The 17245-nt window shown below is 42.3% G+C and overlaps 1 protein-coding gene across 2 annotated transcripts in view; it reads left to right on the forward strand.

The window, feature by feature from the left end:
- MCCC2 (methylcrotonyl-CoA carboxylase subunit 2) overlaps window positions 1-11392 on the forward strand; it is a 34151-nt gene extending 22759 nt beyond the window's left edge. For both annotated transcript variants that reach the window (XM_083357285.1, XM_083357286.1), the window contains 5 exons: window positions 920-986; window positions 1717-1873; window positions 2812-2926; window positions 3597-3682; window positions 10244-11392. In XM_083357285.1, the coding sequence (XP_083213411.1) occupies window positions 920-986; window positions 1717-1873; window positions 2812-2926; window positions 3597-3682; window positions 10244-10361 (543 nt within the window). In that variant the 3' untranslated portion in view covers window positions 10362-11392. The remainder of the gene's footprint in view (window positions 1-919; window positions 987-1716; window positions 1874-2811; window positions 2927-3596; window positions 3683-10243) is intronic.
- The last annotated feature ends 5853 nt before the right edge of the window (window positions 11393-17245 follow it).

A 17245-nucleotide genomic window follows, 5' to 3' on the forward strand; every position in this document is an offset into this window, starting at 1 on the left:
TTGGCCCTTTTAGTTTGGAAGATGTTCCATTTTTTGTCTTCGATAGGGTTGTACTTTCCCATGGAATTCTGATAATGAGTGTTTTTTGCTTTTTAGATTTATATCTGCTGTTAATAAATAACACCAGTGTAGTTGAAGACGGTGAAGATGATTCAATTTTTTTTAAAGATAGGATATAGCCTAATGGCTGAATAATTAAGCTCTTTCTGTTTCTCATATTCTCTCCCCATCCAATCCAATTTGCAATATATGGGATTCGTTGTAGGGCTTACTTTTGAGAATTGTAATGTAGATTATGTAAATTGTGTGCTTTGAACTTCTACAGATGCTGAGCAGTTGTAGTTTGCTATGAAGCTTTTTCTCAAGATACCTGCTGCAGTACTTTTTCAGTACTTTTTATAACAATGTTACTATTTCTAGGATTAAGTACAGTAGCAAACTGTTACCTCAGTTACGATCACCTGCTGTTTTATCACATCATGTGTTAAAACCTGCTACAACCTATTTTAGCAGTTATTAGGGAATGAGTAATTGCTCCATTGATTGGCTTTATAAGAAAAGTAAGTATTGTTACATAGAAAAAGTTTTGTTTTAAACATGATTTCATAGTTTGAGGGATAAAGCCATTTACAGAAATATTTCACTTGGGAAAATAGGTAACATACATTCAAATTCAAGATCATGGCTTCTATTCATTTATTTATATATATATATACTGTAATTACTTGTTGGCAAGTATAGAGAGTACTGTACATTTCAAAAATGCAATGCTTTGTTCCAATTTTTTTTTAAAAAATAAGCTTTAGAAGAACTGCTTTATGATCATACAATGATATTAGCAGCAGATAGTATTGTATTATTTAACAATTATTTCTCAGTAGGTCAACTACGGTATCATTTTTTTTTATTATCTTTACAGGGCACACATTTTATTCAGCTTTGTTGTCAGAGAAATATTCCCATTATATTTTTACAAAACATCACAGGTAATAAGTGATTATCATAGTCTATGAAGCTGAATTTCAGGACAATAAATATTTGAGCAAATAATTATATCTTTACTTTTAAATAAGTGTGTGAGAGTAATAAATTAATTCCTGCTCATTATTTCTAACAACCTTATTTAAGTTTTAGGAATATTATCAGGTGTTTACTAATTGAATTATTGTTGCTGTATTTAGTTATTCATTTATAAAGAATTTTTCAAACTAAGTTATACTCTGGTTGAATTTCTTTCTGGTGGCTGACAATTTACTTGGATAATTATGATTTAGCAATAATAAAGTAATTCCCTTAACTAGTAATTAAATAATTATGAAACAGGTTGTACTAGTTAAGATGCAGGTCTAGAAATTGGGAGACTGTGAATTCTAGTGCTGCCTTAGGCATGAAGTTAGCTGTTGACTTTAGGCCAGTCGTTCTCTCTCAACCAAACCCAGCTCACAAGACTGTTTTTGTGGGGGAAATAAGAGGAGGGAGGAATGTTATGTATGTTTGCTTTCTGGAGTTACTTATAAAGCAACAAATGAAGGATAAAAGTCTAGCAAATAAATAATATCAGCTAAAAGCCTACAAAGCATCTAACATGTTAGCTGAATCAATTAAAGTAATAAATAAAATGAAGTTTTACAGTCTCATTTGCTTTGTTTTTCTAATGGTGAAGCAAGCTATTTGCAAATATCCTTGTTAATGTTTCTTAACTCTTTCTCCAATTAGGCTTCATGGTTGGTAAGGATTATGAAGCTGGTGGTATAGCAAAAGATGGAGCTAAGATGGTTACTGCTGTAGCATGTGCCAGTGTGCCTAAAATAACAGTTATTATTGGAGGCTCCTATGGTGCTGGAAATTATGGGATGTGTGGACGAGCATATAGGTAAGTATGCACTTCAGCCATAGTATTATAGATGTTGGGAATGTGTCTACAACATGTAAAAATATTGTTTTTAATGTAGAAGAAAGTATTGATTTAAAGTACCTATGTGAATGAATTGTTTAATTCAAAGATGGCACTGGACTGAATATGGCTGCATGTGCTATAGATCTCACTGAATAAATCTTTCGGTACTTCCTATTTAATGAGATACACATAGTAGTGTCCCATACTATGGAACAAAAGCTAAAATACGTTTTGTTTACTATATGGGCTGAAAAGCCCATTGATCAGGATCTAGGAAGGTTTTACTAGTGTTCATATTATGCAGATAACATCCCTTCCCTCTCTGTCCCCTCAATCATAGAAAGTGAAGGAATGAATTTGTAAAGATTCAAGGTGCTGGTGATGACCTAAAAAGCCCTAAATGGCATGGGCCCGGATTATTTACGGGAGTACCTTTTGCCGGTGTTAACTTCCCATCGTCCTGTGCGCTCCCACAGAGAGGGCCTCCTCAGGGTGCCGTCGGTCAGGGAATGTCGACTGGCGGCCCCCAGGGGGAGAGCATTCTCTGTGGGCGCGCCTGCCCTCTGGAATCAGCTCCCTGTTGAGCTCTGGATGGCTACCGACCTTCGCTCTTTTTGCCGCGACCTGAAGACTTGGCTATTTGAACTTGCCGGCCTGGACTGAGGGACTGGGATCTTAGATTTTAAATTTTAAATTTTAAATTTTAGAACGTGTTTTATTGTTTAGGGCTACTTGGTTTAATTTATTTTAATTTTGTATATTATGTGTTGTATATAGTGTTTTAATTGCCCTGTACACCGCCCCGAGTCCTTCGGGAGAGGGGCGGTATATAAATCCAAATAATTAATAAATAAATAAATAAACACTGGAGAGATTTTTATTCTATATTTGTATTTTTGTATTGCATTTTTCAGTCCAAGATTTCTTTTTATGTGGCCGAATGCTCGGATCTCTGTGATGGGAGGAGAACAAGCTGCAACTGTTTTAGCTACAATAGCCAGGGACCAAAAAGCAAGGGAAGGGAAACAGGTACCGTCCACTACTTGTAATATTTTGAAATACTTTAGGAGGGAATGGTCAAATTGCTGTATTTGGTGCTATCACTTCCCTCTATTTTCTTCCAATAAAGTTACTTTCTCTGATTATATTCATTCAGTCTGATCTCAGCTGAAGTTGTACTGGAGTGGGATTCATACTTACAATAGCTTAGAATAGTACTTCAACTATAGCTTGTATTTTCAGAACTTACATATTTGTACATACAATAGTAAAATTAAGGATACAAAGGAGTCTAAACTATTTAATTAGTGACCTACTGTCAAATTGCTTTTACTTGTGTTTTAGGAATTAATGTTACTCTCATGTGGAACCTAACTAAAGAAAATTGTTGATTTCTCATTTTTATCACCAAGAGGAAAACAGTTTTCTAAAACGTTGCATTGTAAAAATCTTTATCACTTACATAGTTTAGGAAGCTATTTTCTTAAATTTTGATACTTATTTCTGTAAAAGAAATGGCATTAACATTTGTGCGGTTTGGAGCACATTTAATAGGAAATCCCACTGAATTAAACAGAAGTCCAAATGTACCCAGGATTATTGATTAGATGTTTAATGTATATTATCTCTTAGAACAGGATGTCGAGTGCTCACACAGAAAATTGCCAGAGTTTCTATTCCTGTTAATTATCTTTTGTAGTTTTCTGAAGAGGAAGAAAAAGCTCTGAAAAAGCCAATAATTCAGAGATTTGAAGAAGAAGGAAACCCTTATTACTCTAGTGCACGGTACGTATAGATGAGGGTGACATCTTGTCTTTATATTTATATTTATATTTTTATTTATTTATTTATTTATTTATTTTAATTCCATTTATATCCCGCCCTTCTCCGAAGACTCAGGGCGGCTTACAAGCTTAGCAGTAGCCTTCATTCTATGTATATGCCTGCTTATTAGGGCTTTCACACACACCCCCAAGCGGCATTATTACAAAGTCAGCTTAATTGCCCCCAACAATCTGGGTCCTCATTTTACCTACCTCGGAAGGATGGAAGGCTGAGTCAACCTTGAGCCTGGTGGGACTCGAACCTGCACTAACTGCAGGCAGCTGGTGTTACTTATATGTGTTACAGCTTAAAGATAATTTTTAAGGGTGGCTGGAAAAGGAAGTCAGACAGCCAGCTGACTAGCCTAAGCCTTCTGAATGTTGGAAAAGCTGAAGAGACGTTATTTATCCTGTCCATTAGTGAAACTTTGGTTAAGATTGATCTTGTAACTAAATGTAATGGAATGTGGGGAAAAGCGAAGAAAGTGCACAAAGAGATGCTGCCAAGGGAACATCGGCTAAGAGACAGCATGACAGAGCAAGAAGCTCATAAGAGACCCTCCCTTGTCTCTTGGGTGGGTAAGGAGAAGGGGGAGACTTATGCTTTCAGACTTGGAAGATTCTGTCAATATAGCATTACAGTAAAGAAGAATTAGCTCATCTGATTGCTCAGCAGGCTCAGGAGGTTACTAGGAGCTTGTGGACTAGCACTTGCCACTCCTGGCTGTGGTGAAAATGCTCTGAATCAGAGAGCATGGGGGTTTCCAAGCATCTTCCTTTTGTCAGCTGTTACATGCCCATGCTCACTGCTTTTTCGATCTCTCTGTTTCTCTTTCTAAAGATAATGTCTCTCCAAATTGTGCCAAGGGTTATATGGAGTGTTGTCAATAGAAGCTTACTAAATATTTGTTCCGAACATTTTCTGAATATGGCTTTCCTTTCACACGTATGAACACCCCTCCCCCCTGAACCATAGTTATATTAGGAGGATATATCCTGCTAATCTAGCATACATGTTATAGCTGGGGTGTCAAACTCGCAACATCATGTGATGTGTCGCGATGTATCATGACTTTTTTTCCATTGCCAGCAATGGGATGGGCGTGGTTTTGGCATCCTTACCAACACATCTAGCCTGCAGGCTGGCAATTTGACACCCCTGTGTTATAGTGACAGAAACTGGGAAACCATGAGTTCTGGTACCACCTTAGGCCTGAAGCCAGCTCGGTGACCCCAGTCACACTTTCTCAGCCCTAGGAAGAAAGCAGTAGCAAACCACTTCTAAAAAACGTCTAAAAGACGTCCATACTGTTGTCAGGAGTCAAGAATGATGGACAGGTACCCCTCCTCCCAATATGCAAAAATACAAAAATAAGTCATTGTACTAGTTTTATATGTATTTACAGTGTGCCTGTAGCTTTATAATTTAAATTATAAAATGTACCTTTTTAGCAATAGAAGGCATGCTTTTATGCTTTTTATTTTGAAAGAAAAAATTCCACATAAATTATATTTCACTTTATATACGTGACATTTGCTCTGGAACTGCATTTCCTCATCCAATGTGCCAGGCTAGAAACTTTCATATGCAAAGGTCTTAATTATCAGGCATCATTAGACATTTTTTTAATGAGCTAGATTAATCTTCTTAGAGAATTCTAAAGGGAGTTTAATTAATTTACCTTATTACAAATGTCATGAGCTACTTTCTCCTCAGTTTTGTTGCTTTTCTTTGCAGAAGTTGTGCTATGAATGTTTTACAAGGAGAGATATGATTCATATTCTCATCATGGGACCTAATAGGTTGTTCAATAATTAATGCTCTATCCCACTACTGAAGACGGGCTTTTACTAAACAAAGAGAAAGCTAATGTGACGTGGAGAAAGCAATCTTTATTCTACAGTGAAAAATCTTTCAACCGATCAATAAAGTCTCCGCTTCCCTTAACGAAAGTGTGTTTTGCAGGTTTAAAGATTGGAAAATTCTCCCTCAGCATGAGACAGTATTTACAGTATATTTATGTTCCATCTTTCCATACAAGCAAGCCTGTTAGGGTAGTTAAATAACACAGTAAAAACAACAAGAACAGTAAATTAAAAATGATGCAGTTTAAAATACCGTATATACTTGAGTATAAGCCGAATTTTTCAGCCCACTTTTTGGGCTGAAAAAATCCACTTCGGCTTATACTCCAGTCAACAAAAAAAAAGAACTTACCGAGGACTTGTGCGCGGCCAAGCTACTTTGCCTGATGCTGCTGGGGTCGCCCGGGTGCCTCTGCTCACCCTCAGCAGCACCTGGCCCGGAATCACATGCGAAACAAGCCCGGCAGAGGAGCCGGAGCGGCGAGCAGAGGCGCCCGGCCCAGATCCTGCAAGGCCCGGCCGAGACACGCCCCCAGCAGCGGAGCTGCTCCGGCTCCTCTGCCGGGCTTGTTTTGCATATGAGCTAATTTGCCTGATGCTGAGAAGACCCGCTTGGGCACTCGGGTTGCTGTCAGTCTCCGCAGGCCCTTCTTGTTTCCAGGAACGTCAAGCGCGCTTGGCTCTCCACCCCCACGGCAGGGCAGGGCAGGGCAGAGACTTGCTCGCCCTTCTGACGGCCCTGAAGAGAAACGAAGGGCTTGCAAACTCCCCGCGAGAAGCTGGGCGAAGCGCGCGGCTGGGCGAGTGTGTGCCTGCGCGCGTATTTACGAAAGAAACGCTCCGAGAGTTCTTCTTTCTCCGCCCCCTTGGGGGGAACTCTAGCGACTGCTGTAGCCGCGCTTCTCTTCTCGGCTCCGAAAATAGGGATTTCTACTCTCTCTCTCTCTCTCTCTCCCCTCCCCACCCCGCATTCTCCTGCCTCTTCGATTGCGACAATAAAAGGGCGAAGGGTGCGCTGGTTTCTTCCTCCTTCCTCCCCCCCTCCCCTCCCCTCCCCGATTGTCAGGTGAGGCAGCTGGAGGTCTGGCCGGGAGATTGTAGCCGTTTTGAAACGCCGCGTCTTGAAACGCCCGATCAGCTGATTTTCGGGTGGAAGAGCCGCGGCTTGAATCTGTTTGCATCTGCCTGAATTAGACCGAAACGGCCTGAATTTGACCAGAGTTGCTTTGTAATGGCTGGAGGAACTGCAGAGGAGGTCTTGCCGGGAGATTGTGGCCGTTTTGAAACGCCGCGGCTTGAAACGCCCGATCAGCTGATTTTCGGGGCGGAAAGAGCCACGGCTTGAATCTGCTTGTATTTGTTTGAACTTAACCAGAAACGGCTCGTAATGGCTGGAGGAACTGCGGAGGGAGTGAATGCTCCAGCCTGGAATATTTGGAAAGGCTGGGGGAACCGGATGAACTGCAGCTTAAGCGACTGTTGCCGGAGGAGCCATGGCTTGAAACGCCCCAGTTTTGGGGCAGCGTTTGCTTGTTCCCTCCCTCCCTCCCTCCCTCCCTCCCCTTTCCCTCCTCTCTAAATCCTTCCTTCCTTCCTTCCTTCCTCCCTCCCTCCCTCCCCTTTCCCTCCTCTCTAAATCCATCCTTCCTTCCTTCCTTCCTTCCTTCCTTCCTTCCTTCCTTCCTTCCTTCCTTCCTTCCCCAGCCCTAATCCGGAAAGTGGAAGGAAAGAAGAGTAAAGGCTGGGCGGAGGAGGAGGGGAAGTTTAAAAAGGGGGCGGCGTTCCCTTTAAAAAGCCGCCCGCCACGCCGCGCTCCCTCGCAGCACTCGCGGCGGCTGGCTTCTTGGCTCCCGGTCTCCCCCAGGCTTCCCGGCTGTGATTGGCGAGCGAGCCTCCCGAGCTCCGGTGGCCGTGACATCAGCAGAAGCGGAGCAAGCAAAAGCGAAGGGGGAAGGAAGTTCACCAGCAGCACCTCGAGCCCGCTCCGAGCGCTGGCGGACGCGGAGCCGAAAGAGAAGCAGCATCTCTGCGCGCCCGGGCTGCTGGGGTGAAGTTGCAGCCGCCGCACCAACCAGCCGAGGAGAAGCAAGAGAAGGAAGTCGCCGCCGCTGCCCAGGCTGGGTTTCCTTGAAGGCTGCTGTTTGCACCCGGGAAGGAAAGTGCAGGAAAAAGGGCAAAGTGGTGAGCTAGCCCGGCATTCAACGTTTCTTCGCCACTGCCATCCCCGAGAAGACGAAGGGCTCCTATTTACAGCCACCCATCCGAGAGAAAAGCGGCTGTCGGTGCTTCGTCGGCCTTGATCCGGGACGCAGCCTGACCTCCCCTCGTCCCGGGAGACTCTCGCTTCCCCCCACCACCCACCCCCCACCCTCCCTACATCCCGAGCCTTCCAGATCTTCGCCTGCCTACTCGCGAGCAGGCATGTTTTCCAGCCAATCCGGGCCTGGGAGCAGGGCGCCGGCGGCACGTCCACTTTCCCCGCACTCTCCGTTCAGACGGCGCCCTTTGAGCCTGGAGTGATGGGGACGTCGGAAAAGGGCGCTGGGCGAAAGCAGCGAAGCGGGATCGCCGCGTGCCCCCCACTCCTCCTCCTCCTCCTCCTCTTCTTCTTCTTCCTCCTCCTGGTCGGCTTGACACCCCCATTTCGGCTGCTTCGCAAACTGCTTCCTCCACCCCACCCCACCCCACCTCACCCCTCCCCTTGAAGGCTACAATCTCCCGGCCAGACCTCCAGCTGCCTCACCTGACAATCGGGGAGGGGAGGGGAGGGGGGGAGGAAGGAGGAAGAAACCAGCGCACCCTTCGCCCTTTTATTGTCGCAATCGAAGAGGCAGGAGAATGCGGGGTGGGGAGGGGAGAGAGAGAGAGAGAGTAGAAATCCCTATTTTCGGAGCCGAGAAGAGAAGCGCGGCTACAGCAGTCGCTAGAGTTCCCCCCAAGGGGGTGGAGAAAGAAGAACTCTCGGAGCGTTTCTTTCGTAAATACGCGCGCAGGCACACACTCGCCCAGCCGTGCGCTTCGCCCAGCTTCTCGCGGGGAGTTTGCAAGCCCTTCGTTTCTCTTCAGGGCCGTCAGAAGGGCGAGCAAGTCTCTGCCCTGCCCTGCCCTGCCGTGGGGGTGGAGAGCCAAGCGCGCTTGACGTTCCTGGAAACGAGAAGGGCCTGCGGAGACTGACAGCAACCCGAGTGCCCAAGCGGGTCTTCTCAGCATCAGGCAAAGTAGCTCACATGCAAAACAAGCCCGGCAGAGGAGCCGGAGCAGCTCCGCTGCTGGGGGCGCGTCTCGGCCGGGCCTTGCAGGATCTGGGCCGGGCGCCTCTGCTCGCCGCTCCGGCTCCTCTGCCGGGCTTGTTTCGCGTGCGAGCTACTTTGCTGGCCGCTGCTGAGGGAAGATCTCTGGAGAGGAGCATAAGGTGAGCTGCTGCATTTCCCAGCCTCGGCTTATACTCGAGTCACCAACTTTTTCCATTTTTTGGGGGTAAAATTAGGGGTCTCGGCTTATATTCGAGTCGGCTTATATTCAAGTATATACGGTAATTGAAATACCTGTACAGCCATAAAAATTGAAATCATTCTTACAATAGTTAAAAAGGCCCTGGTTGAAAAACTTTATCAATACAATTTTAAAGGAGGAAAGAAGGGGAAGAAATGTAATTCTCAAGAGAATGTGTTCCTTAGTTGGCTGACACAAGGGAAGACCTTCTCTACGTGACTAATGAACTAATGTTATTCTGTTCTCTGCACAATCCAGACAAAATCAAACAATGCTGAGCCTCTCCAAAATTCAAACTACCTTCAAACTTCAAACTTTCCAGACAAAGATATCACTTGCTCATCCATAAACAAGAAAAAAGGCATACTCTCAAGCTATTTATTTGGTTTTTAGAGGTTTTAAAATTCAGTCAAAAGTTGTACATCCAATAATTATCAGCAGCCTTTGACTTTAAAATACTATTTGCTTGACGTACTTACTGAATGTCAAACAATGTACTAATAAAGAAACATTCACTCTTTTTTCCTACCTTCAGTTCAACTACATTTATTCCAATTAAAGCAGGGGTCCCCAACCCCCGGTCCATGGACCAGTATTAGGCCATGGCATGCCAGCAACCAGTCCGCACAGACAAGGAAAGCCCCATTTGCAGGATGCAGGCAGCACAGAAAATCACGCCTCCCCCGGTCCACGGAAAAACCTCTCTCCACATAACCAGTCCCTGGTGCCCAAAAGGTTGGGGACCTCTGAGTTAAAGTACCGGATGTGCCTAAAACACAGGCAGTCAGTGTTCATTTTTCCCCCCTGTAACATGAATCAATTATTAACAGTGATGCGTTTCCAGTATATGTCACTGCAAAAGACTAAAAGGTAAATGCAGAAGAACTAGACTGAAGTAATAAGAAAAAGGGGAGGGGATTACATAAATTTTTAATTTTCATGACATGTAATTCTATCAGACAATTCATACTGGAAATGCAATGACAAAGTTGAAGCAGTGCTTACATTTAGCAAGTTTTAAGTCAGCCATGAATGAATTCGTATACAAACGAAGCTCAGCTGAAAAGCGAACTGCATGTTTGCTATAAAATTAGAATGTTATTATGATACTGTTTTAAAAATCCAGTTTTCCTCTAATTATTTGTTTTTGCGACACATGTTTCAGATTGTGGGATGATGGAATCATTGATCCAGCTGATACAAGACTTGTTTTGGGGCTTGGCCTCAGTGCCGCTTTCAATGCACCCAGCAAGAAGACAGACTTTGGCATATTCAGAATGTGATATGAAAGGTTTACCAATTGTACTTTAAATTAAAAATAAATCAAACAGCCTAACACAATCAAGTAACAGAATAAAGATTTGTACAGTAATGCAGTTGGGTTTAATTTTCGTGGATTTTAAAAATAATTATTTTATTAAACCAAGCTCTAACCCAGTTAAATAGATACAGCTGCCAGTATTTGTAATTCATTCAGTCTCTGAAAATCAGATCCATCCATTCACATTAAATGTATTACATCAATAGAACAAAAAACCCTTTAATTTTATGTCTTTTGAAGGAGGAGAGGATGTTTTGTTCTAAGCAGAGGAAGGAAGGAATGAAAATAAAATATAACAGACATTAAATATTGTTTAAACAATTTCAGTTTCTACTGCATAATTCATATTGTTTTATCTATTTTTATTTTATTTTAATTCCATTTATATCCCGCCCTTCTCTGAAGACTCAGGGCGGCTTACAAGCTTAGCAGTAGCCTTCATTCTATGTATATGCCTGCTTATTAGGGCTTTCACACACATCCCCCCAAGCGGCATTATTACAAAGTCAGCTTATTGCCCCCAACAATCTGGGTCCTCATTTTACCTACCTCGGAAGGATGGAAGGCTGAGTCAACCTTGAGCCTGGTGGGACGCGAACCTGCACTAATTGCAGGCAGCTGGTGTTACTTAAGGAGGCATTAGCCCACTGCTCCACCAAGCATATTGTTGAGGGTTTTTCAACAGTTCAAAGGCTAAGAGTGCCTACTTTTCAACAGGGCAGCTTTTGGTGTCTGGTTTAGAAATACCTTTTCAAGAAGACATAACAATATGGAGGGATAACAGTCCCGACAAGACAGATCCAAATAGATGAATTCACAATTTTAGGAACATAATTTAACAACACATCATTGAATCTAACTTGCTAATCAAAGCCTTGATAATATGTAGGAATTCCTTCAAGATTGTATTTATTTTTGTTAAATTTGTTAATAAAACCAAGCTGTTTAGTAGCTAAATATACCTTTACCTAATAGACTTAAAGTTATGAGTTTTCAGTATCATAAATTTAGTGGGTGTAATCTGAGAACATGTTTTAATATATTGCTATTTGGAAGGTTATATTCTTTCTGTAACCTAATAAACATTAACAATTTATGTTAATCCTATCTTCAGCCTTTTAAAAAAAAATATTGCTAATTTTTACAAGATTTTTGAAAAATTAATCCAGAAAGTTATTTTTTCTTGAGAACCAAATTCAAACTTTAATTGATTTCCTAATGACATCCAGATGTTTACTTGCTTTAAATTCACATTGCACAACACATTTTATCTTTGTTCCATTAATTGTAAGTTTAATTTAAATATTATAAATTGTTTAGGATTCGGTAATTCATATATCCTTAATATAATTAGCCTATGGTTAGGTATTTTCATAAATTTCTTTCAATTAAGATTAGCTGTATTGACAGCTGGTACCAAACACTATGATGTGTTGCTCTCCAATCATCAGTTTTGATTCTTCTTTCATTTTCTTACCATTGACCTGCAAATACATATTGATTAGTAAAGGTGCAAATGGATTCCAGCAAAGATTGTATTTTGTTTTGAAATAGTCTTCCTGTAGTGGGAAGTGCTTGATCCTTGTCTTTCTGAATATCATGGCATTTTGCAGGTCACTGCATAGTCAACTTTTGTTATAGGACTGGGAAATTCAGGTGTAATAAATGAGAATTTTTTCCCCATCTAGTTGTTGAGTGTTGGGAGTGGAGAACTAAATCACTCTGTAAGACTATAATATTTGCTGTCATTATTTTATCTTTGAAAGTATGAGAGTTAAGTCATTCTCATTTTTGTGATGAGATTCAGAAACCAAAATAATCCTTGTGGATTATTCATCCAATAACATCTCACTGATGAACTCAGTATTGACATTTCAATGATGCATCAATCACTGCAGAAAGATTTTCTATTTCATCATCTACAAGGCAAGTAATGGGAAAAATATGTAGAGATGAGTAAATTTTAAATGAATTGAACACATTTGCATTATATCATGCTTTAAAATTCTAAAATGTTATGTATTTTCCTGCTCAGAAAGGGAGATACTTTCAACTTTTATTAATACTCCCTTCATAGGCTTGCATTTAGCAATTCTTAACATGCCTTTTCTTCATGTCTTTCCTTTTGAAACCTGAGAAAGGCACATCTAAAGATATGAATATCGTTTGCTAATACAAGGCTAGGCAAACTTGGGCAGGGGGGGATTGGAAATATTTCTTTGATCTCTGTTGAACCTTTGGAAGTTTGGACATGCAAGTGGTTTGGAAGATGGGACAATTAAACGGTCCATCTGTTCTGTCATTCGATATTTGGGCAAGAAGATACACTCAAAATATATTATTGACTCCTTACGCAACGATCCTCAGTACGAAGGGTACCTTTTTTTTCTACTAACAGGATAATGAGTGACCCATTCTCCACTGCCTACTGATACATTCTTGAATGAACGCAAATGGCACTGTTTCATAGTCACTATTTTTTAAACAACGGATAGCTTCTGAAACATAGTAGCCTGGTCATTGGCATGATGGTACTTGTAGTCACTGCTGTTGCACCTGGAAAAGGACATGCTGAAGCATGAATTATTTGGTAGGTAAGGAAGTTTGAGGACAAAGTAAAATATTCCAACTCTACAATTCCAGAGAATAACTCTGGGATCCAGGCGAGAGGGGGGTGGGGGGAGCAAGGGAGGGAGGAAAGGAAAGAGGGAAGGGAGGGAGGGAGAAGTTTTGGGATAGTGACAATGCAACCAGAAATGGCTGGAAGTTACCTAATATAAGGGAAAAAGAAAGTACAGGGTTGGTCTGAAAAAAAAGAGAAAATGCAAAAAAGAAATATCCTTGGACATGACTGTGCCTTTATTTGGAGGCGTGATTCTGGCAGACAGCAACATTAATAACTGGGCAGAGTGAGTTTTACATTTTAACACTGCGGGGGTGAGAAATAGTTTGAAAGGAACTCTGAGATAGCTGTAGATAAAAATAGATTTCTTATTAGGGGGCTTAGCCCACCATATATTTGGGTTCTCAGGCTAATTCATTAGCTTTGCTAATTTGCATTTCTGTGAATTCCAAATGTGACAAAAAGGTCAGAGATACTTACAGTAAATTTTGAAATTAATCGGCACATTTACCTCCAGTTATGTAGGCTGGCAGAATACATCACTTAAAAATTTGAACAAAATGCTAAGTATTGGGAGGGGGGCACTACAGACTAAATTCCAAAATTATGTTTCAGGGTAGGCATTGTGTATTTCTGACACCTTCCACTTGTGACATCTGCACATTATTTCCTGGATAGTTAAATGCTCATTAGAAACTTTCCAATCTAGTTATCTGAATTCTTTTTCAAGTAGTGGTATAATGTCTTCCTCCAATCTTAAGAGGTTGGATGAGAAATAATATACCGAAACAAAATCTGGATGTCAGATATACTTATTGTAGGAAGTCACAATTGCAGGAATGTTATCAATTTCCTTATTCTGAATAGGGTCACATTCTCCCAGAAGGACCAAGTATATAGTTAGGGACAGTTCTGAATCCAAATGGTTATCTTGCTTTCCAGTTTGAAGCAACAACTCTGAATTCCTCTAGTTCAGACATGTCAAACACAAGGCCCGGGGGCTGGATGCGGCCTGCAAAGTGGTTTCATGTGGCCCACGAAGCCATCCTGGAAACAGTGAGGGAACGGCCCCTGCTGCCATGGCCCCGGCCCAGGCCAGCCAGGAGCCAATGTACAATTTTGTAGTGGTCATCTATGCTGAAATACATTCAGTCTTAGCTCCACAAGGCCATCTGGAAACAGGGACCAGCCCCTGCCATGTCAGCACTGCCCCCTGGGTGCACGCTGGGGAGGTATCACCCTTTGTGAGGAATGAAGAAATGCACCATCACCTGGAAGTGGCCAGCACATGGCCCTGCCTACTTCGGGCAGGCTAGGGGCTGGGCAGTGTTGCGCTTCTCTTCAGATTTGTGCCACCTGGGTAAGCCTCTCAGCGCTGTGAGAGCGCCCTGCTGCCTGCCAAAACTGGGCAGGCTGGGGGCTGGGCAGCATCGCGCTTCTCTCTGGATTTGCACTGCTTGGCTCAGCCTCTCGGTGCTGTGAGAGAGCGCCCCGCTGCCTGCTGAAACCAGGCAGGCTGGGGGCCAGGCTCCTCCAGTGGACCATGCCTTGGCACTTTTCCCGGTCTCATCTCCTTCTGCCAGAGACCCTCAGATCTGTCCCACACCTACCCAAGCCCCCATAGGCACCCTTGAAGCGAACAATGTAGAGCTGGCCATGCCCTCCCAGTAGGCCACACGCACTCCAGCCACGCCCAACCAATAGACCACGCCCACCCTGGCCACACCCACCCAGCCCCCCAAGGGCAACCACAATGCTTATGCGGCCCTCAATGAAATTGAGTTTGACACCCCTGCTCTAGCTGGTATGGCAACTCTGCCATTTCCTGCAATATAGTAACTTTAAAAATGGTGCATGTATTACTGGGTTTGCTGTACCACACTCTACTGGCAGAGGGTGAGATAGGGGTTGCTGATAGGGGTCTAGCCAAGCAATTTGTTTCAGGAACCAGAGAGACCATATTAGACTGAATTTGACATTGTTGCCAGTTTATTTTTTAAGGGAAATGTACAAGTGCTGGCTATTTCCATTACACTTTATTTAGTTTGTGTTCTGGTTATTTGAGATAACACATTTTTCTGTATGAAGGTCTCTTCCTTCCATCCTCTCTTCCTGCTCCTTAGTGTGATCATTTAAGAAAGCTGGCTTACAGATGTCATAGGATGGTATTGTGGTTACTTGGATGAGGCCATTAATGCAATTGGCATCTCTGTTGTAATTTGAACTGCATTAACAAGACTTGAAACCACACTTTTAAAACGGACATTTTTCTTTGTGTTAATGGTTTTTAATATTTTCTTTTCAGATTTCTGGTTTTAATTTTGGTTTCAATGTTTTTATTGTAAATCACTGAGATAACTTTGAAGTTACTGTAATTATGGGCATATAATGTGCTTACTAAAACAGTAATGTACTTTGCAAGCAGCTTACTAAAATGACATAAAAATGCAATATTTGTGGAATGTTATACCAGCTTAGTCAGTTTTCGATAACTACTTTGTAGAAGTTTCTAACTATATTTCTGATTATTTATTTATTTATTTATATTTCATGTTTCTAGACTGCCCATCACCCTCAAGGAGGGGTTTTAATTGTCCTCTGATCTCTTAGCCACATAGATGGGAAATTATGGGACTATCATTCTAACATAAACTTTCAATGCTGTATAAATGCATTCTAACATACAGTCTATAGTTATTTTATTTATTTATCAAATTTATACAGCCATTCAAGGAGACTATAGATAAAACAGCTCAGATCTGGCATTATAACCATATATTTTCAAAGAAACCTTAAGGGATGGGGCCAATCTAATTTCAGGAGGAAGGAGGTTCCATAATGCAGGCATCACAGCAAAGAAGGTATGTCTTCTGGGCCTCATCAGATGTAGGTTCCTAGCCAGTGGTGGGATTCAAATATGTGAACAACTGGTTCTCTGTGTGAGTGCTGCTTCCAGAAGTCCATTATGGGCCTGGGCAAAAAAAATTAGCTACTGGTTCTGCCAAACTGGTGTGAACTGGCTGAATCCCTCCACTGTTTCTAGCCAATGGAATTCATGGGAAGATCCAATGGGATGGACTGATATAACCAGGGAGAAATGGTCCCTCAGTCATGCCATGAAATACTTTAAAGGTTAAAACTAGCACTTGAATTGAACTCAGAAACAAACTGGCAACTAATGTAGCTTGTGGAGCAGAAGTATAACATGATGCTCTAGGTCAGGGGTGTCAAACTCAATTTTATTGAGGGCCACATCAGCATTGCGGTTGCGCTGAAGGGGCCGGGTGGGTATGGCAAGGGTGGGCGTGGCCTACTGGGTGGGCGTGGCTAGAGTGCGTATGGCCTACTGGGTTGCCGTGGCCAGCTCTACATCGTTCGGATCAAGGGTGCCTATGGGGGCCTGGGCAGGAGTGGGACAGATCTGAGGGTCTCTGGCAGGAGGAGGGTCTCTGGGACAGGGCCAAGGTAGTGGGGGCCGTTCCCTCACTGTTTCCAGGATGGCTTTGCGGGCCACATGAATCCACTTCGCAGGCCGGATCTGGCCCCCGGGCCTTGTGTTTGACATGTCTGCTCTAGGAGTACATATAATTGTCTGCATCACTGCATTCTGTACCAGCTGAAGCTTCCAAATACTCTTCAAGGGCAGATCCATGTATAGAGCATTGCAGTAATCCAATCTGGAGGTGACTAGGACTCAAACAATGTTTGATTATTTACTGAAATCCATCAATGAAATCAAGTTTCATTCATGCAGGCTTTTTCAAGCTGTGTTCTTTAGAGTCTTAGAGTTCTGCATGAATTCGGTGGGATCTGGGAGATGCTAAGGATAAAAGAAAAATGCACTCAAATGCATCAGTTTCTGTCACTAGAGTTTTTCTTCCTGATCACGTATTCTATGATTTTTTAAAACTGGTTCCACAAACTGAAAAAGTTTCAAAACTCCTCTGCAAATGTAGTTGATATTTGACCTCCTTCTTTATGGAAATTACATGTATGGTCATATATTTATTGATTTGGACATCAGCACATGTTCAGAGTTCATTTTAGAAATAATGTTGTAAGATGATCTGGGTTTCCTGTTTAAATGCTGTTAGGCAGCTCCTCTTTGCCACTTCTCTTTGCTTTTTTTGCTCTCTCCGTCCTATTTTCGTGTTCTTTTTTGAGTGTTACTCTCAGTTTTAAAGGATGCAGTTAAGTCACAGTATTTTGTGATTGAAGAATTT

The sequence above is a fragment of the Vipera ursinii genome, assembly GCF_947247035.1.
Source record: "Vipera ursinii genome assembly, chromosome: 2".
Classification (NCBI taxonomy): Eukaryota; Metazoa; Chordata; class Lepidosauria; order Squamata; family Viperidae; genus Vipera; species Vipera ursinii.